The 19,026-nt window shown below is 54.2% G+C and overlaps 9 protein-coding genes across 9 annotated transcripts; 4 read left to right on the top strand and 5 right to left on the bottom strand.

The window, feature by feature from the left end:
* Nucleotides 1-94: 94 nt before the first annotated feature.
* Nucleotides 95-1,483, bottom strand: M421DRAFT_419577 (N-terminal nucleophile aminohydrolase). Its single transcript, XM_033592165.1, has 3 exons — nt 1,306-1,483; nt 849-1,256; nt 95-779 (listed from the first exon to the last, which is right to left on the bottom strand). Coding segments are annotated over exons 1-3 (612 nt in total). The 5' UTR covers nt 1,308-1,483; the 3' UTR covers nt 95-577.
* A 199-nt stretch (nt 1,484-1,682) lies between these two features.
* M421DRAFT_4232 (proteasome subunit beta type-1 precursor) lies at nt 1,683-2,526 on the top strand (the record flags this gene model as incomplete). The annotated part of the gene is made up of 2 exons (XM_033593385.1): nt 1,683-1,789; nt 1,839-2,526. 2 exons carry the CDS (start codon nt 1,683-1,685, stop codon nt 2,524-2,526), a joined length of 795 nt encoding a protein of 264 aa, XP_033450042.1.
* A 266-nt stretch (nt 2,527-2,792) lies between these two features.
* M421DRAFT_100245 (2OG-Fe(II) oxygenase) lies at nt 2,793-3,966 on the bottom strand (the record flags this gene model as incomplete). The annotated part of the gene is made up of 5 exons (XM_033586494.1): nt 2,793-2,996; nt 3,047-3,326; nt 3,423-3,507; nt 3,560-3,606; nt 3,656-3,966. The coding sequence occupies 5 exons, from the start codon at nt 3,964-3,966 to the stop codon at nt 2,793-2,795; spliced, it is 927 nt and encodes a 308-aa protein (XP_033450041.1).
* A 307-nt stretch (nt 3,967-4,273) lies between these two features.
* On the bottom strand, nt 4,274-5,846 carry M421DRAFT_389577 (uncharacterized protein; the record flags this gene model as incomplete). Its single annotated transcript, XM_033589969.1, has 5 exons — nt 4,274-4,764; nt 4,978-5,147; nt 5,191-5,249; nt 5,331-5,655; nt 5,792-5,846. 5 exons carry the CDS (start codon nt 5,844-5,846, stop codon nt 4,729-4,731), a joined length of 645 nt encoding a protein of 214 aa, XP_033450040.1. The 3' UTR covers nt 4,274-4,728.
* A 1,714-nt stretch (nt 5,847-7,560) lies between these two features.
* Nucleotides 7,561-9,045, bottom strand: M421DRAFT_389575 (uncharacterized protein; the record flags this gene model as incomplete). Its single annotated transcript, XM_033589968.1, has 2 exons — nt 8,126-9,045; nt 7,561-7,998 (listed from the first exon to the last, which is right to left on the bottom strand). The coding sequence occupies exons 1-2, from the start codon at nt 8,576-8,578 to the stop codon at nt 7,561-7,563; spliced, it is 891 nt and encodes a 296-aa protein (XP_033450039.1). The 5' UTR covers nt 8,579-9,045.
* A 1,441-nt stretch (nt 9,046-10,486) lies between these two features.
* On the top strand, nt 10,487-11,796 carry M421DRAFT_419572 (uncharacterized protein). The gene is made up of 3 exons (XM_033592164.1): nt 10,487-10,956; nt 11,005-11,137; nt 11,188-11,796. The coding sequence occupies exons 1-3, from the start codon at nt 10,870-10,872 to the stop codon at nt 11,508-11,510; spliced, it is 543 nt and encodes a 180-aa protein (XP_033450038.1). The 5' UTR covers nt 10,487-10,869; the 3' UTR covers nt 11,511-11,796.
* A 74-nt stretch (nt 11,797-11,870) lies between these two features.
* Nucleotides 11,871-14,992, top strand: M421DRAFT_419571 (secretion pathway protein Sls2/Rcy1). The gene is made up of 3 exons (XM_033592163.1): nt 11,871-12,104; nt 12,154-14,521; nt 14,571-14,992. The coding sequence occupies exons 1-3, from the start codon at nt 11,993-11,995 to the stop codon at nt 14,839-14,841; spliced, it is 2,751 nt and encodes a 916-aa protein (XP_033450037.1). The 5' UTR covers nt 11,871-11,992; the 3' UTR covers nt 14,842-14,992.
* Nucleotides 14,993-15,709: 717 nt separating this feature from the next.
* M421DRAFT_59859 (SWIB-domain-containing protein) lies at nt 15,710-16,698 on the top strand (the record flags this gene model as incomplete). Its single annotated transcript, XM_033595721.1, has 2 exons — nt 15,710-16,345; nt 16,423-16,698. Coding segments are annotated over 2 exons (912 nt in total), but the record flags the coding sequence as incomplete, so codon positions are not given.
* A 411-nt stretch (nt 16,699-17,109) lies between these two features.
* On the bottom strand, nt 17,110-18,967 carry M421DRAFT_129684 (uncharacterized protein). The gene is made up of 3 exons (XM_033587371.1): nt 18,622-18,967; nt 17,641-18,570; nt 17,110-17,547 (listed from the first exon to the last, which is right to left on the bottom strand). Exons 1-3 carry the CDS (start codon nt 18,881-18,883, stop codon nt 17,402-17,404), a joined length of 1,338 nt encoding a protein of 445 aa, XP_033450035.1. The 5' UTR covers nt 18,884-18,967; the 3' UTR covers nt 17,110-17,401.
* Nucleotides 18,968-19,026: the final 59 nt, after the last annotated feature.

Genomic DNA, 19,026 nt, shown 5'->3' with positions numbered 1-19,026 from the left:
TCGATCGTGCGTGCATTGAAGATCACACGCCTGTCCAACCTCAAGCGGACGGCCGAAACATGAAAACAGGCAAGGCTTGTGCGAGGATGCCCAAGTGAGTTGGATTTGTCCAAAGTTGTGCCTCTCCAGCACACATCCTGTTCTGCCCCAAGAATTGTGCCGCCTTGTTTCCATATCACAAAACCATGTGTCCTGGTGGCATCGATCTTCTCAATTCAGTCCAAACGTTAACTTGTGCTTAACACGCATTGCCAGCAAATCGTACAGCCACTGCGTGAGTCTCCGCGTTCAGTCTCTGTATCATCCGACAGTACGCCTTTGCATCGTAATTCGCTTCCATCGGACATGGTCGGTAAGCGATCTTTCTCAGGTCGACTTGGTGCTGCTCCTCGACATCAACGACAAAGGGTCCTCATTTACATTCGTTACGTTCTGGTTATTGACTGTGGCGTCTCTACCATAACTCAGTCGTGATGCTAGCTCTCTATCTATCAAGTGCTTCATAGGTCTACCTCTGAAAGGCGTGATATACCTGCCATAGGTCTTTTGACTTCTCAAAATCTTTCCTCTTGACCATCTATGGTATCGCAACGTTGACGTCGTCCTCGTACTCGACATTCTTGACACCGTCCTTTGTGATGACCTTGAGGTATACGCCCTTGAAGTCGACTGGCATGCGGCGCTTCAGTTCCTCTGTGCACATCCTCATAATCTTCAGACCCTGCTCGTAGTCGATGTCGGGGTGGTGGTGCTTGTCGAGTAACGAGAGACAGTAGTACCTGATTCATGTTAGCTGACACCCTTCACATGAATCCTTGTCTAGATGCTGTCGATGTGGGACAACGTACTGGGCGTACCCATGGGCTGCGTAGGGGACTGGTGCCAAGCTCGCTAGGTAGTCGATCCAGTAGAGTGTAGGCTTGTCGGCGATACTGTCGTAGCCTCCAAGCAGTAAGTTCACTGTGTAGGGTTTCCTTGATCGCAGTGCGCGTGCGAGCTCTCCACGGACGAAGTTAGCGGTAGCAGCGGGCGACAGCTCCATGTTGTTGCGCATCGAGTACAGTTGGACGTTTGCTTGGATGTATTCAGCGAACTGCACTGTGTCGCCAGCCTCTCCAGAGAAAGCCATCAGCGTGTGCTTGTTCAACTCCCGAGTCTTGTCATCGGTGGCCTTGAGGATGGTGGCGCCGCGCATGGCGGCTTTGGACGCGGCGATGAGGGTGAAGTCCTTCCCCGTGATGCCAAGCAGAACCTCCCTATACGCTCATTAGTAAGTCAGACAATCGACCTGCATGGTGCTCTTACATAGTGACTTAGTAGAGCGTGATGCGGGACAAGCGTGGTTTGTGAGTATTGGGACCGTGGAGGTGGGATCCAGAACGGTGAAGCAATATCGAACAGCTACAACCTGCTCTCGAAGGTGAGTTTGCGAGAGAATATCTGAGTGAGGCAGTGTTGATGGTGTCGGTCGCCCTGAAGGCAGCTCCACGACGCGGCGGCGGCGGTCGTAGCTTCACCAGCTCCGGGGCCTTGGCGCGGTGCGTAGGCAATCGAGCCCGCGTCAACTCAAGCTCCAGCACCTCCACCACCAAACAAATCGCCCGCCACTTCATCCCCCACCCACCCCGCGATAGCAACCTGCGATTCTTCCTGTATATCACGACGGCTTGGTCAATTTCACGATGAGCGCTATCTTCTCTGGAGCTCCTCCGCAGGGTGGCCCAGGCTACTCGTTCAAGAGCACCCCCACAGCTGTTCCCTCTGGTGAGAGGCAGCACGGCTTCTACCCGTTAGCCATTTTGAGACCAGTTATGGGGTATATACACTAACGAACTCAGCTACACTGACAATGGTGGTTCGACGCTTGGTATCTCTGGTGCTGACTTCGCCATCCTCGCCGGTGACACTCGATCTACATCTGGCTACAACATCAACACACGATACGAGCCCAAGCTCTTCAAGATTGGCGGCGAAGGGCCAGACAATAAGGGCGCACGGATAGTGCTCTCCGTAGTTGGTTTCGCTGCGGACGGTCACGCGCTGAAGGAGCACCTCGACACCATCGTCAAGATGTACAAGTACAAGCACGGCAAGCCCATGGCCGTATCCGCCTGCGCACAGCGTCTCAGCCATATCCTCTACAATAAGCGATTCTTCCCCTATTACGTACACGCAATTCTGGGTGGTCTGGACGAAGACGGCAAGGGTGCTTTGTACTCCTACGATCCCGTTGGCAGCTACGAGCGGGAGCAGTGCAGGGCAGCGGGTGCGGCATCTTCGCTCATTATGCCCTTTCTGGACAACCAGGTCAACTTCAAGAACCAATATGAGCCTGGCAGCGGGACAGGACACAACCTGAAGACTGTCGTCCCACAGCCTCTGCCTCAGGACCATGTCGAGGACCTGGTTCGAGACGCATTCACGAGTGCTGTAGAGAGGCATATCGAGGTCGGTGACGGGCTGCAGATGATGATCATCACCAAAGACGGTATCCACGAGACATTCACCCCGTTGAAGAAGGATTAGAGGGTTAAGAGTGGGGACTAGATGATATCAACGACATGAACGAACACATCCATGGAGGATCTGTACGACCGATATGACAGAATCGACTCATGCACTGATCAGTACTTGGCGTGGGAGGCACATCCTCACGGGTCGCTGGATTTCGCAGAGCCTCAGTCTTCCCGCAGGGTACCTCGAGATCAGCCTTGAATGCCTTCTGAATAGTGAATTCCTGAAAGCTTGCATCCAAACTCGACTGCATGAGTCTAAGACACCCAGAACATCTCTCAACGCCCACCCACTCTCAATGCTCCCTTCTTCTCGCATTCTTCCCCGTCTAAATGCGTCATCCGATCAATTTCCAGTCTCTTCTGGAAGTACTCTCCCACACCGAGTTCTCCATACACTTCTCCCTTCTTCCTGAACTGCTCCAAAACACTGACCTTTGCATCCTCATCAGGGCTAAAGGAAAAAAGCGTGCTATACCTCTCCTCCCCGCCCATATTCCTCATTCTATGCACCGTACATTGCCATGATCCACCGTCACCAGCTTGAAAAAATCCGCAATGTTCACAACGAAAGTGTGCTGCTCATGGTGCACAAGAACCCAAATGCCTTTCGCGTTGAGCACCTCGAGAGCCGGCTGAGCTGTGTGCGATTGGCACACCAGCGTGAACCAGCAGAAGTTCGTGTGCGCACCGATGCTGACATCAGACTCTGATTCTTGGGGCGGATAGTGGACTGCGCGCACGTTGGTCATGGGGTGCGTGGTAATGGCGTCGAATGCTGTTTCGGGGAGATTAAGGGCAAGTGCGAAGATTCTTAGGAGCTACTTGCTGAAGGTGTACGTGGCGTTGTAGTAGCTGTAGATCGCTGGGCGTCAGAAGAGTGCTGATGGGTGGTTTGGCCATTGATACCGGGGTTCAGAAGTGGAAGGTGTGATGGCTATATTTTGTTCTGTGTGGGTGGCGTCTTCGCCCATGGGGAAGCCTTCTTTCAGGTCTGGGACGTTGATCAGTGGACTGGGATCGTGATGTGCGGTGCAGTGACATACCTCCCCTGGTGCTGGGGTCTAGCTTGCCTTCCAGAAAACCTTTGTATCTAGTGGCATATTAGCGATGATATCAGACAGATCAACGTTACTCTGTACCCTCTGATTTTCGGACTCTTCTGGTTGCGCACTTCTATCTTGACCTCCTTTGGTAGGTTAAAGAACCTCTTCAGGGCATCAAACGTGTCGTCCAGTAGACTCTCATCGACTCCGTGGTCGGCGGCGTAGAAGAACCCACCATCTCTACACGCCACGCCCATCTCGTATGCTAAGCTCTGGCGATCCGATAGGTTGTTGGAATATAAGCGTCGGAAGTCAATCTTAGGAAGGTCGTTGAACGTCGTCTCAGCAGCAGCACCAGTCAAAACTCGTCTACGTCCGGGGACACCTCCATCCTGGTAATGAACCATGTCTTTTCAGTTGTAGTTGTTATGGGCATTTTGTAGGCAGATGGGTTCTTCCGACAATGTCCCAGTCTAGATCTTGGTAACTGAAACTATGTTTGTGACCCTCCAAACGTACACGTGGGTCGGCTGCAGTGACTGTATCTATCCTGCTGGTGTTGCGGCCCGTCTTTAATTAGGAAACGAAGCCGGTTGTACTTCCTGCTCCGTTCAGAGCATGAGAATCAGCAGGTGTTCAAACCCGATGAGCAGAACTTCTGCAGCTTGTTAGACTTGTTGGCGATTTCGACCAGCGCCGCGCGCTAGATAAATGTTTCTTTTGGTGGACGCGTTAAAATATCTAGCTCATACTTCGTTTGTAAGCCTAACACAGCTACTTGTAAGGATATTCCGCTTCGGCCGTTGTATTGTCGCAAGGACCAATGAATGGTAGACGCCTCAATATTGATGGAGGACAAAGGATGATAGTGAGCATTTGGCGAGTTGGCCTTCTCAGACTACATCAAACTCCGCTGGCCAAAGCACGATGTGATGCTTTCGCCTACTCATCACATCGCAACCTGTTGCACAAACACTTATCCTGTTATGGAGTGAAGCTGTCTATTACTAGCAGGGCGCGGTTTAACTTCCAAGCGTGGACAGTGATCTTCGAGTCAGACTCGAAAGCGTGTTGCCCATGCAGGAGGAGGATGGATTATGGAAATGCGTCATCATGTAGCCCTTTAACGACCGCATATGTGAGAGCAGCATATGTAAGCACAGAAGCAGCTACAGGCAGATGGAGAAGGTGGAGCGTCCGCAGCACTAAATGAAACGAAGTAGAGCGCCGCTGGCTAAGTACCTCTGTCGATCTGCAAAGTCGCGCGGTACTTCGCACAGAAGTGGACCTCCTGCAGAATTGCATCAAGCCGTTTGAGGGTCAGTCATGTTCGGTAGCTGTTGCTTGTCAGTTCAATGCTTGCCCCACCATCCCCCGCATCCCAGTCGCAGAGACCCTGAAAGGGAAGGAATGCATACCGAGCCGAGGTGGCATGGGAATAAGCAGACGAGGATATCGCGGTTTGCCTCGATCGCAAGTGCCTGGAAAGTGAGAGCCTGGGAAAACCAGTTGAAGATAGCAATCGTATTAAGTGTGTCGAGTAGTCCTATACCGCAAACCAAGCCCTTCCTGTATCCACCGTGATAAACTGAGAGTGGTATCAAGAAATGCATTCTAACCCCAGGGTATACCATTAAACCAAACAAAGACACCCTGCTTCGGTATTTCCTTCCTGTTCTTGTTGCTAAGCCTGAGCGTTCCTCAAGAATGTCAGGCATTTCAGACAGAACGGTTCCTGTTCATCTGGGTGTGACCATCCGTGCTGGCTTACGCCTTGAAGAAGCCTTTGACTTTTGACAGCAGACCCTGCTCGCCAGAAGCGCCAGACTCGCTGCGCTTGGCCTCGCCACTCTTGCGCTCCTTATCAGAGATGATGTTGGCAGCTCCACCACGTCCATAGTGCACGGCGCCCTTGGGCTCAGATACCGTAGTGGGGCCTTCGACATCCTGTGCAAGACGGGCGTTGTTCGGGTCGTCGTTCTTTGCCATGTTGCCTTGTCCACCGCGGCCGGTCGTGTATGTGTTCGACTTGATCGTAGGAGTGACGAGGTCTGCGGGCTTGGTGTACGCAGTGTTGGTGTCAGGAACAATGTTGCCTTCCTAAAGTCAGCAGCAGTCTACAAAGATGTATCCTCGCGATGGCGCGAAAAACAATATCAGGCCCAGGAAAGAATCAAGCGCATGTTGAGTTGTGACTTGGCGCAGATGTCTTTTCACGGAGGTTCCACATACCTGCTCCACCGCGGCCGTGAGAGGCGATGCGATCCTGTGGTGGTTGTGTAGTCATTGTGGTTGCGTGGAGTATAGACGTATGTGACGGTAGCTGTTATGGTGGTCTGGGGCCCTTCGTGTTGGAGGAGAGAAACGACAAAGACAGTGACCAGTAGATGACGCGATCGCTTGTCGACCCTTAAATGCTCTGAATCTTTCTTGGCTTTCACCGTACCCGCGAGTAGACCAAGCGGCTGAACTTCCAAGATGTGCTGTGACTGATGCGCACCAGTGCACGAGTTCTTATCGTCCGTTCTTGAGCTTCAGTATGACCCGTCTGTTCGCGCCTGGGCGCATTTGGCGCCGGCTGCCCTTCGCGCGGTTCATCGCCCTGTGACCGGGTAAGAAGTTGCTGTCTTGCGCGTGCCTGACACCGTTTTCAGGTTCAAATTAGTCATTTGCGTGCCCTTCGGCGGGGCAACCGAGAACGTGCACGATCGTCTGGATACGTCATTCAAGATTTTGGTTTCGGACCATTGCTGCATTGAATGGGATGCCTAGAGAGAGTTCGTCTGATTCCATACTTGGGCTCGATTTCATGAAGTTCGAGTGAGGAGATCTGATGTCGAGCAGCTGAGATGCGGGTTCGCACTTTGAGGTCCGAGGTAAAGAAGCAAACATGCATGTAATAAGATTTGGTTATGCCAAGAGCGTGGGGTACATGAACACCATATCATCCATGGTCAGATCTCCTTTAAGACCACTCAACATTCTAGATCCGCAGCTTGTCATCGACTTGTCTCGTCTCGCTAATTTGCACAACGAAAGACATCAGTCACTCAGAATAGGCACACATTTCTGGTTATTAGATGTCTTTGTTCCCATCGCGAATTATCGCCCTTATCCCTCTTTGTCTATGATCGACCAGCGAGGTCGTCCTTTGCAGCAGAGCGCAGGTGCTCTGCTAGTCTAATCGTGATCTACTATGCCAAGTAACATCTAATGATCCGAGGTCGCCCTCTGACGGCGTCTAGACCGAAAGCAAATGCTCGTTCGAAAACGCGTGGTATCATACAGCCATCCCAGTGTTGTACACCAAAAAAAAACCCAGAACACCAAAGATGCAGTTTGAACACGAAACGCTGCAGAAAACGAGGCGCGAGAAAATCCAAAGGGCGTAGCAAGGGTAGTCGAAGCCGAGCTGTGCAGGAAGCCGAAGCCAGCGATGAATGTGCATAGGGGTGTCGAATAAATCGAACGCCTCTACTACCGGAGCCTCCAGGTTCTCGATGTTGATGAGAGGGATTGAGTCCAGCACAGCCAATATGAGGGTATTGAGCAAGATCTGGAAGCTGTTAGATCAAATTGAGGACAGACTCAGATGATCAACATACTTGAGCTGGTTGGCACCTTAGCCACCGTCGCGGCTCTCAGGGCCGAGACGCATTGCCTTCATCATGGGCAAGTTGAACTGGGCAGATCGATTGGGTGCACCTCCGTCACGAGATTCAGAGTCGCCGCGGTAGTTGAGGTTGTGGTAGTTGAGGTTGAAGCTGGGAGAGCGCATATTGGTGGTGGTGGTAGTAATGGCTGTTATATGAATTGGGTGTTTGGCTTGGTGGTCGATGGCGTTGATGTGGCTGCGGGCTGTGTTTTTTGTGTGGATGTAGACAGACTGTAGGGCCTGATATAGATGTGAATGTCTTACAGCAACCTGGAGTCCAAGGCATATATAAACGTTGCGACCTGAGGCCTCCTGGAGGCGCCACCATCTGTACTGCCTCATCAAGTTACCTCAGGCACAGGCAAACGACTGCCTTCTTGCCTGGATTATGACGCAGAAGTCGATTGAATTCCTCCGTTGTACTGAATGCTGGGCATGAAGGGACGATGTTGCTGCGCCACTGCTGCCAAATGGCCATAAACATTGGCTGAAGCCTGATGAATAAGGCGATTGATAGGCTGCCATGGCCTAGCGCGCCTTTCCATCGTCCAACAGTCCTTGGGGACGAGCTGGTGACTCCTTTCGTCCACCGCGAGAGGGCTACCAAGTGGGCCATAGCCACATTGCCCGAACCCGAATTACGAGACATCAATTTTCGAGGCTGCCTTTCAGGCAGAAGGGCGGGATGTGGTCCCTTGTCGAAACCCCCCAGTTCGCTGCCTGTTAGGCTGAACTTTTCGGTGAAAGCGTGACCGGGCGCACAGCCGCTTTGGGGGCTGCGATGCTGCGGAACGGCAGGCATACTCAAGGCACACAGGCAGCCTCGCGGTGACTCTCCATTATCAAATAAGTACTCCCCGAGTCCTTCTGATACTAGAGATGAGTCTTCGCTGTCCGCGGGCCTCACTCACCGGAGGACACAGCCCGCCGTCGGTGAGTACCAATGGGTGTCGATGTCGTCGTGTTGATGATGTTCCCCCAGGATGCTGCGCCCGGCAATGAGCGACCTCCAGCCTAGCGCGAACTTCAAGGTGCTGATCGTGTCGAAAACCGAAATGCGAGACAAGTCGATCGCAGTGCGTAATAGTTCGTAATGTTGAAATGGCCGTGTTGCTGTCGAAAGACAAAGTTGGAGTCCGAGTAAAAACGTATGACGCGCAGCGTCGTGGTGTCGCACACAGTGTCGTTTTGGGAAGTCCCTGGAACGCAGTCGCTAATGTTGCTGGTTGGTAGTCGACGGCTTCCCTATCAAGCATGTTAGTGATGACAGTTTGTTGTCGACGACCGGATAAGTACTTACTGCCTCCATCGCGGGATTCACCGCCACCAGGGGTCTTGGGAGATGTCTTCATTGTGGGAGCCATTGTCCTGGAATCGATTTCGGGAATCTGGAGGAATGCGATGTGAAAGGGTGTTTAAGAGCGTGTAACTGTGAGACGGCGTTTGATTTCTGAGACTTGAATAGAGCGGCGAACTTGGAAGTAACAGTGCGTTGAAAGTATCGGTACTCTGTTACAAGCGGGTCACAGAGATGCTTTTGTATTCGAGGACAACTAAAAGTGAACTCCAGCTTCACGACTATTCTGAGCGTCCCTCATCACTACTCAAGCACGGGGCAACAGGCGACAGACTTCAGAGGGCAACCAACGGTACGTGGCCCTTTCAGATACGTACACCCGAGCACTGCTCAACGAGTGAAGCTTGAATCGCTTCTCTAGGAAGCTCCAGGACAGTACCTGAAAGGGGATGGAACAAGACAAAGGTCTACGACCCACAATTTGTGACACGCATCCTAATTGTGCTTCCGCCTCATCAATCGGTGTCTCAAGTCTGACGTCTACAGCACTAACATTCCAGATTAATAACATAAGCTGTTGCAAGATCACGAGCAATGACCCGAAGAGCTCGGGGCCGAGACGGGTAAGCCTACTTGCTTCACTTCTACCATTGGCTCGCATCTGAGGCGGAACATCCGGCCCTGCGCTTCCACACCATCACCAGCATTATCATCAGTGCGCGGCTTCTAGCCGCCTTCTTGCGGCTTCGATGGAGCAAAGGCGTTGTGAAAACACCGCGTCTCAAGCCATTCGGCCCACTGGAACCACCCATGCGCTGGCGATATAGCGTCACATATGTGGCTAAATCAACACGCTGTCACATTAGAGGCGAGCAACGATGCGCAAGACTGGGTTTGTCTACTCGGACAGCATCCTCAGATGCAGGTACAATACGTGGAGCGTTCGGAATTTCTTCGGCGAGTGTTTGCGCGGGCTTGTCGACCAGCGCGCCGTGTTTCATCCCTTTTTAATACCAAGTAGCAGCCAGAACACGGCCTTTGTTGAAACAAGGCCCTCTGCTCAACCCTCACCATTGCGTTCCGGCGGTTGTTTGACAGCTGTGCCCCGTTGCCCTGCTTCCTGTGATCGTCACGCGCCTGAGCCAGGCAAAGAAACCCTGGAAGCCTGAAGGGGCGCTGAAGCAGCAGAACAATGTGCCCTTCGCTGCCCTTCAGACGCAGGACTCTGAGGAGGTCGTTGCCTGCTGCGGCATTTTCAATCACATGCCTGTTTAAAGCCACTCAAGGACTCAAGAAGGTCCTCCAAAGATCGTCGCGCGTTGCCCTTCGGTGGAGGCTGTTGGCTGCGCACAGTAGTGAGCAGGAAAAGGCAAACGGCTCAGCCATTGTCCAAAAAGAGCTCTCCCGGCCATTACTCAAGCGGAACTTGCGAGGGTGCAGTCTCCATACCTATCAACCGTGATCGCGACGGCATTTGACGGCATTCTGACTACTGTGGCACTGTGTGCTTCTTTCTTGCACAGTGCGTTCATTATTGATCGTATGTAGATGGCAGGTCTTTCTCGTGATTGTCTCGGTCCTTCGGTCATTGCGATCATCAAGAAGCCGCACGGCATATCACCACAAACAGTAGGTCCGGCTTTCACGATGTTTGGCGCTGTGACATCGAGAAGGATGTCGCGTTAGAATTGAGCGTTGTGGATACCTACACAGACGTGCTGTACGCCCCAGCTCGCCATCGATCCATGCACTCTTTACGTCCAACTCAACACTACCTGACAAGACGACGAAAACGAAGAAAGATAGCTTGAGTAGTTTCTCGCAACACGACATGCTCGACTTTGGTTTGTTGGCTTGGTAAGACCGAATAACAACCAATGGCCCGATTATTTTGAGATTACAATCCCTCAGTGTCTGACTGCATACACACGTTGGAAGCAGTGGCAGAGACAGGCTGGCAGGCTAAAGTAGCAGCGCCAGCAAGAGATACTCGTGGGCCACAATGGTGAGTGCCATGAAGCTGCGACAAGCCATCCGAGAGCTGTTCGGCCTGGAGGTTGTCACAGTTGCAGCGCTCTGTCTGGACAATCGTCAGCTCTAGCCGGTGTCTTCGGCGTGGGTAGCGGGAGACAGCATGTCACATCGGCGCGTTGCCCAGATGAGCCAGCGCCCTGGTGTAACCAATATTTTCGGGCCAATCGCGCAACACTGGAGATGGAGCGAAAGACTATTTACTTTAGCTTTCCCCAAGATTGAGGGCATCGTTGTCAATCGCTTCATCCGCCGGTTTCCTACAAGTTAATTCTGCATTATACCTTAGACCTCGTTCTTCGCCTTTAAATCATAATACACTTCAATATGCGTTTCTCCATCGCTGCCACCATTGCTACTCTGAGCGCCACCGTACTCGCTCAGAGCAGCCTTGCCAACATCCCCACCTGTGCCGTATGTACAGCAGCAACGCTTTGGACGCAGCAGCTGACTTACATATAGCAAACCTGCTTCACTAACGCCAAACTTGGTGATTGCAGCAGCATTCTCGACATTGCCTGCATCTGCAAGAGCTCTGCTATCACAGAGGTCGCTTGCTGTGCTTTATCCACTTGTAGTGCAGCTGATATCCAAAGTGAGTGCCTCGCGATAACAGCATTTCCAATGATCTAACGCAAATGCCAGCTACCATCACCTTCGCTACAACTCTCTGCAGCGGAGAGGGCGTGACCCTGAACACCAGCCCCAACTGCGGATCGAACTCGAGCTCTTCTGCCTCTGCTTCCTCCTCTGCTTCTGCCGCTGCTTCGGCATCGATGTCTGCTTCGGTGACCGCCATCTCTGGAACCAACACCGCGTCTGGCAGCGCAACCCGCTCTGCATCTAGCACCGCTTCCGGCAGTGCTGCGGCGTCTGCTGCGAGCGCTGCTGCTGCTGGTGCTTTCCAGACCGCTGGCCCTGTCCTTGGTCTTGGTGTTGCTGTTATCGGTATGCTCGCTGCTTTGTGAACGCTGCTCTGACAGGCACGGGTGATGAATGGCCAGTAGGAGCGATTGGGTAACGGTATAATGCATAAAATGACATAATACAAACAAACATGTGAATGCGCAACTGTCAGATTGAGGTCGAGGTACTATCTGCGCTCGCTTAGAGCTCCGTGGCTCTGTAAGAAGGTATCGACTTAACAGCGTGATGCAAATTGCTAGACCAAAGAACAGTTTGTGACCGAGTTCCGAAATGCGAACCTAAATTTGTAGTATCAATGCAATTGTTAGTTCGTCTAGTGTTACATGAGGTGTAAGTGTGGTGACACAGACTTCGCGTGCTCCACCCCAGCCTCGGGCGTCATGTCTCCACACTCACCAAAGCCCGCCCGCACTCTCACTCGCTCTCCGCAACGCTCACGCGCGAATAGTCTACAAACGCGAATATGACCGCAAGAATTACTACACCGCATGTAGGATAATCTAGACATATATTAGCCAGTAAAATGGCTACAAAATCGAATTTCAAGCGGGCGCCGCCCCAGGCGCAGCTGGCTGTGTTGGCCTCACTGCGCACCACGAAGATGGTTGACGACTCCAAAGCTATTCTGCCAGCAGGTGCGTATTCGAAACCAGCAGAAACACATATCCTAACTCACCTCCGTAGAACTCATCAACACGATCCTCGATTACCTCCCCGTCGCCGACATGTTCTCGTTCGCCCGAACCTCGAAGCGCATGCAGGAGATGGTGTACGATGATACGCGCTGGATACAGAGGCTGAAGAGCATGGGCTGTTGGAATGATTTCGAGGCGAAACAACGGTTTGAAGAGGCCATACGCCGAACAGTCGAAAGCCAAAAAGCAGAAGAGGCTCAAAAAACAAGCGTACCGGGACAGGGAGCTGTTGCTGGACTAGGGATAGGTGGAGTGGAGCCGTCCCGCGGTAGTATGACGCTTTTCGACGCAGACGAAGATATACAGCGGCAGTCGCTGGAGCAAAAGGTAAGAGGTCGATCCTTGACGCTCGACAAAGGCTTCAACGATATGACCTTGACACCCACGTTCACGGCGCCGCAAGCAAGATCACCGATGATAGAACCGCAAGCTGCACTGAGGGTCATCTCGGGTGTACGCTCGATCAGGGGCAGAGCTCGACAGGAATATGGGATGGTTTACGGAGCGCTGGCACCATACTACTTCGACCTGGCACGTTCAAGAAGTCACACAGACCCTGTTTTGTTTCGTACATACCGAGATCCGGAGCAACAAGCGGTGATGCTCGCGCAACTGAAAACGTTTGCGAAGAGTGATTCCGCGCAAGGGTGGAGTCAGCGCGAGGAGAAGCTGGACACAATGATTGGTATCTTCGAAAACGCCGTACTGAGGGAGTTCGAGACGGGATGTGAAGAGAAGGATTACGATGGACGTATGAAGCGCTTTGCATCTGTTCTTTTTCAGTTGAATGGTGGCGCTGCATGTCTGGATTCTTTCATCCACAACCATCCTATGATGCTGGACAAGGAGAAGCTCGGCAACCCAGGGGACTGCCTACCGAATCTCAGCTCTAGCCAACTTACATTGGAGCCATCACGCGAATTCTTCCATGGCTTAGCTATCGCCCTGAACGAAGAGACAACAATCATCGACCGGGTCTTTCCACCATCCTTTGACGTGCTCCAACCATTCCTGGAACGTGTTGCTGAAGACATCATATCCGAGTACATCACGTCTCTATTTGATGAAGCACACGACGTCAGTACCGACGTCTACCTCAAAGCTGTAGCAGGTGTTTTCGATCAAGCATCGCAACTTGCCATCTCTCTGAAGCCAACGAAGGGCTCGAAGGCTAATTTTCAGGAAGAGGCAATCCGCATCATTTCACGATGCTTCGAGCAACATATCGACCTGTATCTGCAAGAGGAGCTGGACTTCTTCAAACGAAAATCGGTCGAACAGGTCGAGGTGTGGGAGAAGCGGCTTAGTGCAGAGGAGCAAACAACTGAGACTTTCTACATGTCGAACGTCAATCGGAAGGCAGCCAAGCAGGACTTTCTTTCGTCCTTCAAGAAGGTTGTGATGATGCCTGTCAACGTGCTCCCGACAATTGGCGGTTCCGGATCTAGGAACTCGGTAATCGCTACACCAGCAGTCAACGGCAATGGCGGGCTAGAAGCACCAGCAAGATCAGACACTCCATCTGGTGACGGTGCACGCTCCCCTGGATTGCAAGTTCCCACAACTGAGCTAGCAGCGAAAGCAGCGATCATGAACTCTCGCCTGGAGGGTATTCGGACACTTTTCAGCATAGAGGTTGCGCTTGATTTGACGCACAAAGCAAAATCAAGTCTCGAACGAGCAGCACGGTTCGTCAGGCTTGGTGGACAGTCTGGCGAAGAAGCGAAAGAGCAGTGTGAACAGATCTTCATCTTCCTCGTGCAGATCCTCGGTACTAGACACATGAAACTTGGCTTCGACAAGGCTGTGGGTCATCTGGCCGACTACAAGCCTCGCGAGGTAGCGGATCACAGCAAAGAGGGCGTGGCACCTTTAGTAGCGTTTCTTGAGCTTGTCAACGTTGGTGACTTGATCCAACAGATGGTAGAAGTGTTCTATCTGCAGGAGTTGGTTGCTGCCAATCTTACCGACCGCGATGACTTTCTCAGTCTCGCAGCGAAAGAGAAGAAGAAGTTTGAGTCGATGCTTGACGAGCGCGTAGCTGCAGGACTGAACAAGGGTATTGACGTGCTCATGGATGAAGTGGAATACCTCTGCGGCACGCTACAGCAGCCATCTGACTTCAATCCGCCAGTTGGGCCCAATGGAATGGCACAGTTGTCGGATATTGGGCCTAGCGAGACAGCGAAGAGGGTCGTCGACATGGTGTCGTCACACACGAGCATGTTGATTGGTAGCACAGACAAGAACGTGCTTGACGTCTTCAACCAAGAAGTCGGCGTGCGACTGTTCACCGCGATCTGCAAGCACCTCAAGCGGCAAAGAGTGAGCGTTGACGGTGCTATCGTGTTGATCAGGTAAGACTGCAGGCAAGACTTGTCTCTGCACAATTACTGACGAACGCAGTGATATGAACGCCTACAACACTTACATCGTCTCGTTGCGGAACAAACCACTCATGCAGTACTTTGCTGCTCTTCGCGAACTCTCTCAGATCTACCTGATCGCGCCAAAGGAAGCAAAGGAGATTGCGACCATCATAGCAGACACAGACCGTTATCACGGCATCTTCAGGGCAGAAGAGGTATACGAGTATGCGGAACGGCGAGCAGACTGGTACCAGATCAAGAGTGCAGTCGAAAAGCAAATGTATGGGGTTGGCTGTTGGGTCATGTAACTGATGGCACTCCACTGTCAGCATGCGGCTCTGCAACACAAGTAATAGCGATTGCCGGATTGGGATAGATGTGCAGAGCTTCGGCGGAGCAAGTTTGAACTCAGGCCGTCTGTTGGACACAAACATCAAACAAGCGCCGTTCCTCCTTCCATGCTCCATATTCCTTTGACCTGCCTATTGTGGCACATTGCATCTTGCATGGTAGTGTCTTGAATTGCGCATATCCTGCAAGTGCTGTCGCTGTGCTGTCAAGCTGCATCTCAGCCTTGGGAGAGCTTCCCCAGCCTCTCCCGCTCTCCGATCGGCACCTTGGTGCCTGGCTTGTGCGGCCTGGCGACGGATGACCACTTCACATCACCGCTCACGGTGCAACATCAATTGAACGTCTCGTGTGGTCTCCAGCTGAAGCTCACCTCCGCGACTCGTTCCCTGGCACCGACCTTGTCCTAAAGACGCTCCTTTCTGCACAGCTCTACTTCGTACCCGCACTGCTGCAGGGTGAACCCCGCCGGCACTACCGTTTTAGACCGCCCGACTCTCTCACTTGTCTTGAACGTGTGTTCAGCCACGCTTCGACAGGTGTTTGGTGCGAGAGGGCCTCTGTACAAGTACCACGCGCCGTTTCGTGTGAATATCCTTTCTTTCGTTGGATATCAACTTCAGCGGCCTCCCCACCCTCTGAACCGGATTCTGATCCAAACCACGCGGTTCGCGCCGACCCGTGATTCCGTGGCTCGACTTGGAGCTCTGCTCGACTTGACACCTACACTTCTGTCGCCAGACGCAGAGGTCGTTGCCCAATACCGCAGCCATGTCCGGCAAGTGCTCATCGAGCATTTCACATGCCGCAACCGCTTACTTGCATTGATCAGATCCTCTCCCCGCCGAGGTCGAGGCTTCTTATGCCGTCATAATCGACGAGATCCTTCGCGCCAGCGACCTCAACACCATCTCTGCAAAGCGCATACGCAAGGGACTACAAGAGCGAATTGGCCATGACACGTCGAATCAAAAGGCACGTCAGTTGCGCGCGCAGCCTGGTTCTCTGCTAACTCCCGCCCAGGATGCGATCACCGCCCTCATCATGCAGCGCTTCGACAGGTTCAACTCGGACGAAAACGGCACCGCCACCGAGCCGCAAGAGCCTGTACCCACGGTCGAAAACGGAGCGGCCTCGACCTCGGCGACCCCCGAGCAGAAGCGCTCGCCCGACTCGGAATCAGCGCTCTCCTCGCTCGAAGACGCGGCGCCGCCGCCGAAGAAGGCAAAGAAGAGCAAGGCGACCGAAGACGACGACGCAGCGTTCGCGCGCAAGCTACAAGCGGAGGAGAACGCGCGCAGCGGCCGCGCAACCCGCGGAGGGAACACACGCAAGAAAGCGCCCGCGCCCAAGAAGAAGACCAAGAAGAAGAGCTCCAACCGCGTCAAGGACGAGGACGACAGCGACATTGCGTCGGGCAGCGACAAGGAGAAGAAGAGCCCCAGCCGGAAAGGAGGATTCCACGTACGTCGACTCGCCGTGCACACGTGTGCCAATCCCATCTCGCTACGATGGTATATACTGACTGTCCCGTCCCGCAGAAACCGATGGCGCTCTCGCCTGCGCTCTCGTCGCTGCTGAACGAAACACAGCTCTCGCGCCCGCAGACGGTCAAGAAGATCTGGGAGTATGTCAAGGCGCGCGAGCTGCAGGACCCGAGCGACAAGCGGCAGATCCGGTGCGACGACGCGATGCGCGCCGTCTTCAAGCAGGACCGCGTGCACATGTTCACCATGAACAAGCTGCTGAACCAGAACCTGTACGCCGTCGACGAGATCACGACGGCGCCCGCGGCGGTGCAGTCGGGCTCTGAGTAGCGTGGCGGGCGTTGTGGGGGTGATTCGCTGGAGGCGGGCGGCAGAGGAGCAGAGACTAAGACTGTGTGCGGGGAGCCTGCCTCATTGTGGGATTCTAGCGTGGCGTTTTGTGTGCGCATTTTCTGGCCGGTCGCATTGCGCTGGGTGAACTGTGGGTTTGTTTCTGCATGGGCAAAGGACGTACTTGAGGGCGAAGGACGAAGGACGTACTTGAGGGCGAAGCACGTAGAGTCACGAAATCAATGCATCGAATGAATTGCTGTCTCACGTCCGTGATGTGGAGAAGAAGCATTACTCAAACTTCAAGTTTACAACGAGTGGATAGTAATGTCACAATTACTGCTACAGACTCGACCTTGTCGCTCCCGTGTGGGTGGAATCCAGAGCATCCCCGTGTGGGTGGAATCAAGAGCATCCCCGTGTGGGTGGAATCCAGAGCATCCCCGTGTGGGTGGAATCTAGAGCATCCCCGTGTGGGTGGAATCGAGTGCATCCCGTGTGGGTGGAATCGAGTGCATCCCGGGTCGGTGGAATCAAGAGCATCCCCGGTCGGTGGAAACAAAAACAAACAGAGGTATCCAAACAAAACTCCAGAATCGTCATGAAGCATACAAAAGAAACAATCTGGCCTCCATCGTCACACAGTCAAAGACAGTCTGGTCTAGCCCACAAGCAACGGCGCCGGTCTTGCTGACCACTGCCTTCAAATGCCCTCGGGCAGCTGCAGCTCAAAGTCTGCATAGTCGTCCTCGAGCGCGTCGACACGGCCCAGCTGGTTGCCAAAGCTGCTCAGCCACTCGTCGTCGCCGCCCATGTCGTCCTGGAGAGCCAACAGTTGCAGCTCGCGCTCTTCGCTCTCAGCAGTCTCCTCAAACGCATCAGCCTGTGACGGAGCAACCAGGGTAGCGTTGGTCGAGGTCGAGCTTGAGCGAGAGAATGGACGCGGCCTGGTCGAAGCCGCAGCGCTGGCGGTGCGTTGGTGTCCAGTTGCAAAACACGGCATTGTGCTGCCCGCGCGCCTGGCAGTGGAAACACTGGGACCAACGGGCTTGGTGACGTTTGAGAGGGGCGGGCGCATGGCTGAGCCTGAGCGCACTGCGCGGCCTTGGGCGTAGCCAATGGTGCTCTTAGACGACGCCAAAGCAGATGCGTGGCGGGCGTGGCGGGTCGTTGTAGATTCTACAGGGGTCTTGGACGTCTTCCTGCCCGACACTATCCCAGTCGGTACGCGTGCCGCCGCCGTCGAGGCACCAACCCTGGGCGTAGAACCATCTGTGGGAGCAAGCGCGGTGGCTGCCGAGCGGGCGCGCATTGTCGAGAGACCGGTAGCCGGGCGAGCAGTTGCAGTCGCCCTGACCGTGGGCTTTGGCGCCTCTTTCCTGCGCTCTGGCGCCTCTTTCCTGGGCTCCGTGATGCCAAAGTAGCGCCTGGTCTCGGCATCGTCCTGGGCCATCTGTGCTGCAAAGACGCGGTCAAACTCGTCGTCCCTCTTCTTGCGGTCACGCTCCAGGCTCTCTTCAAACTCGCGCTGTCCCCTCGTGCGGCCGTCGTCCTCGGTCGGGTTGTGGTACGCGCTGGTGATGCCGCGCATGGCGTCCGGGCCCGAGAGTATGGACAAGTCCCAGTCCCTGGGGATGTAGTCGTCCATGTCGTCCAGCAGCGGGACCTCCTTTGGCGGCATGTACTCCATCTCTGGGACGTCATCCTCGGACCCGGCGTCGACCTCGGGCTGGTGCACCTTGACCTTGGGTCGGCGCAGGCGCGGGCTTGCCTTGAGGGTTCTGGCGGAGGAGCCCAGCGGCGCAGGCGTCTGGAAGGCCTTGCCTTTGGCGTTGGTTGTCTTTGCGCCGAGAGGGGCGCGGTTGCGGGGGCCTGTCTCTGGTGTCAGCCGCGCCCATGTCGCTGCATCGTCTCATCGCGTACCCGCCGGGGTGACGAAGGCGCTGGCATCGAGCTTGCCGCCCTTGTTGGTGGGCATGACCAGGCTGCCCTTTCCATCGCCCTTGCCGGCCTTGGTGAAGACGTTCTCGTCGTTGAGCGGGACCTTGAACGGCGTCTTGGGGGCTTTGTTGCCCGGTGTTTTGGCGCCGAGGCTCTTTGCGCCGGCAGCCAGCGGCTTTCCGGCAGGCCCGAGCTGCAGGCTGCGCACTGCATTTTCCTGGTCGTGTGCTGCGAGAGTGGCCATGGCCGCGGTTACATGGAGCGAGCCGTGGGTCGTGGTGGGTCGTGGTGGTGCTGGCGGGTGCTGGCGGGCGCAGGCGGGCGCTCGCGGGCGCTGACGCTTCGTTTGTTTACAGCGGCGCTGCCAAGGGCAACAGGAGCAGGCGG

This window comes from Didymella exigua (genome assembly GCF_010094145.1).
Source record: "Didymella exigua CBS 183.55 unplaced genomic scaffold M421scaffold_10, whole genome shotgun sequence".
NCBI classification, from domain to species: Eukaryota; Fungi; Ascomycota; class Dothideomycetes; order Pleosporales; family Didymellaceae; genus Didymella; species Didymella exigua.
Note: the sequence above shows the minus strand (reverse complement) of the source record. Positions and strands in the feature narration are given on the sequence as shown.

What these genes read in the sequence shown, in the direction of transcription:
- M421DRAFT_419571 (XM_033592163.1), top strand. Translation starts at nt 11,993, where the DNA reads ATGGCTACAAAATCGAATTTCAAGCGGGCGCCGCCCCAGGCGCAGCTG. An exon ending in CAAAGCTATTCTGCCAGCAG is followed by an intron (nt 12,105 to 12,153) that starts GTGCGTATTCGA and finishes TCACCTCCGTAG; the next exon opens with AACTCATCAACACGATCCTC. An exon ending in GGTGCTATCGTGTTGATCAG is followed by an intron (nt 14,522 to 14,570) that starts GTAAGACTGCAG and finishes TGACGAACGCAG; the next exon opens with TGATATGAACGCCTACAACA.
- M421DRAFT_419577 (XM_033592165.1), bottom strand. An exon ending in GCAGCCCATGGGTACGCCCA is followed by an intron (nt 780 to 848) that starts GTACGTTGTCCC and finishes AACATGAATCAG; the next exon opens with GTACTACTGTCTCTCGTTAC.
- M421DRAFT_129684 (XM_033587371.1), bottom strand. Translation starts at nt 18,883, where the DNA reads ATGGCCACTCTCGCAGCACACGACCAGGAAAATGCAGTGCGCAGCCTG. An exon ending in CGCCTTCGTCACCCCGGCGG is followed by an intron (nt 18,571 to 18,621) that starts GTACGCGATGAG and finishes CACCAGAGACAG; the next exon opens with GCCCCCGCAACCGCGCCCCT. An exon ending in TGCGGCTTCGACCAGGCCGC is followed by an intron (nt 17,548 to 17,640) that starts GTCCATTCTCTC and finishes CTGAGAGCGAAG; the next exon opens with AGCGCGAGCTGCAACTGTTG.
- M421DRAFT_419572 (XM_033592164.1), top strand. Translation starts at nt 10,870, where the DNA reads ATGCGTTTCTCCATCGCTGCCACCATTGCTACTCTGAGCGCCACCGTA. An exon ending in CCAACATCCCCACCTGTGCC is followed by an intron (nt 10,957 to 11,004) that starts GTATGTACAGCA and finishes ACTTACATATAG; the next exon opens with CAAACCTGCTTCACTAACGC. An exon ending in TAGTGCAGCTGATATCCAAA is followed by an intron (nt 11,138 to 11,187) that starts GTGAGTGCCTCG and finishes CGCAAATGCCAG; the next exon opens with CTACCATCACCTTCGCTACA.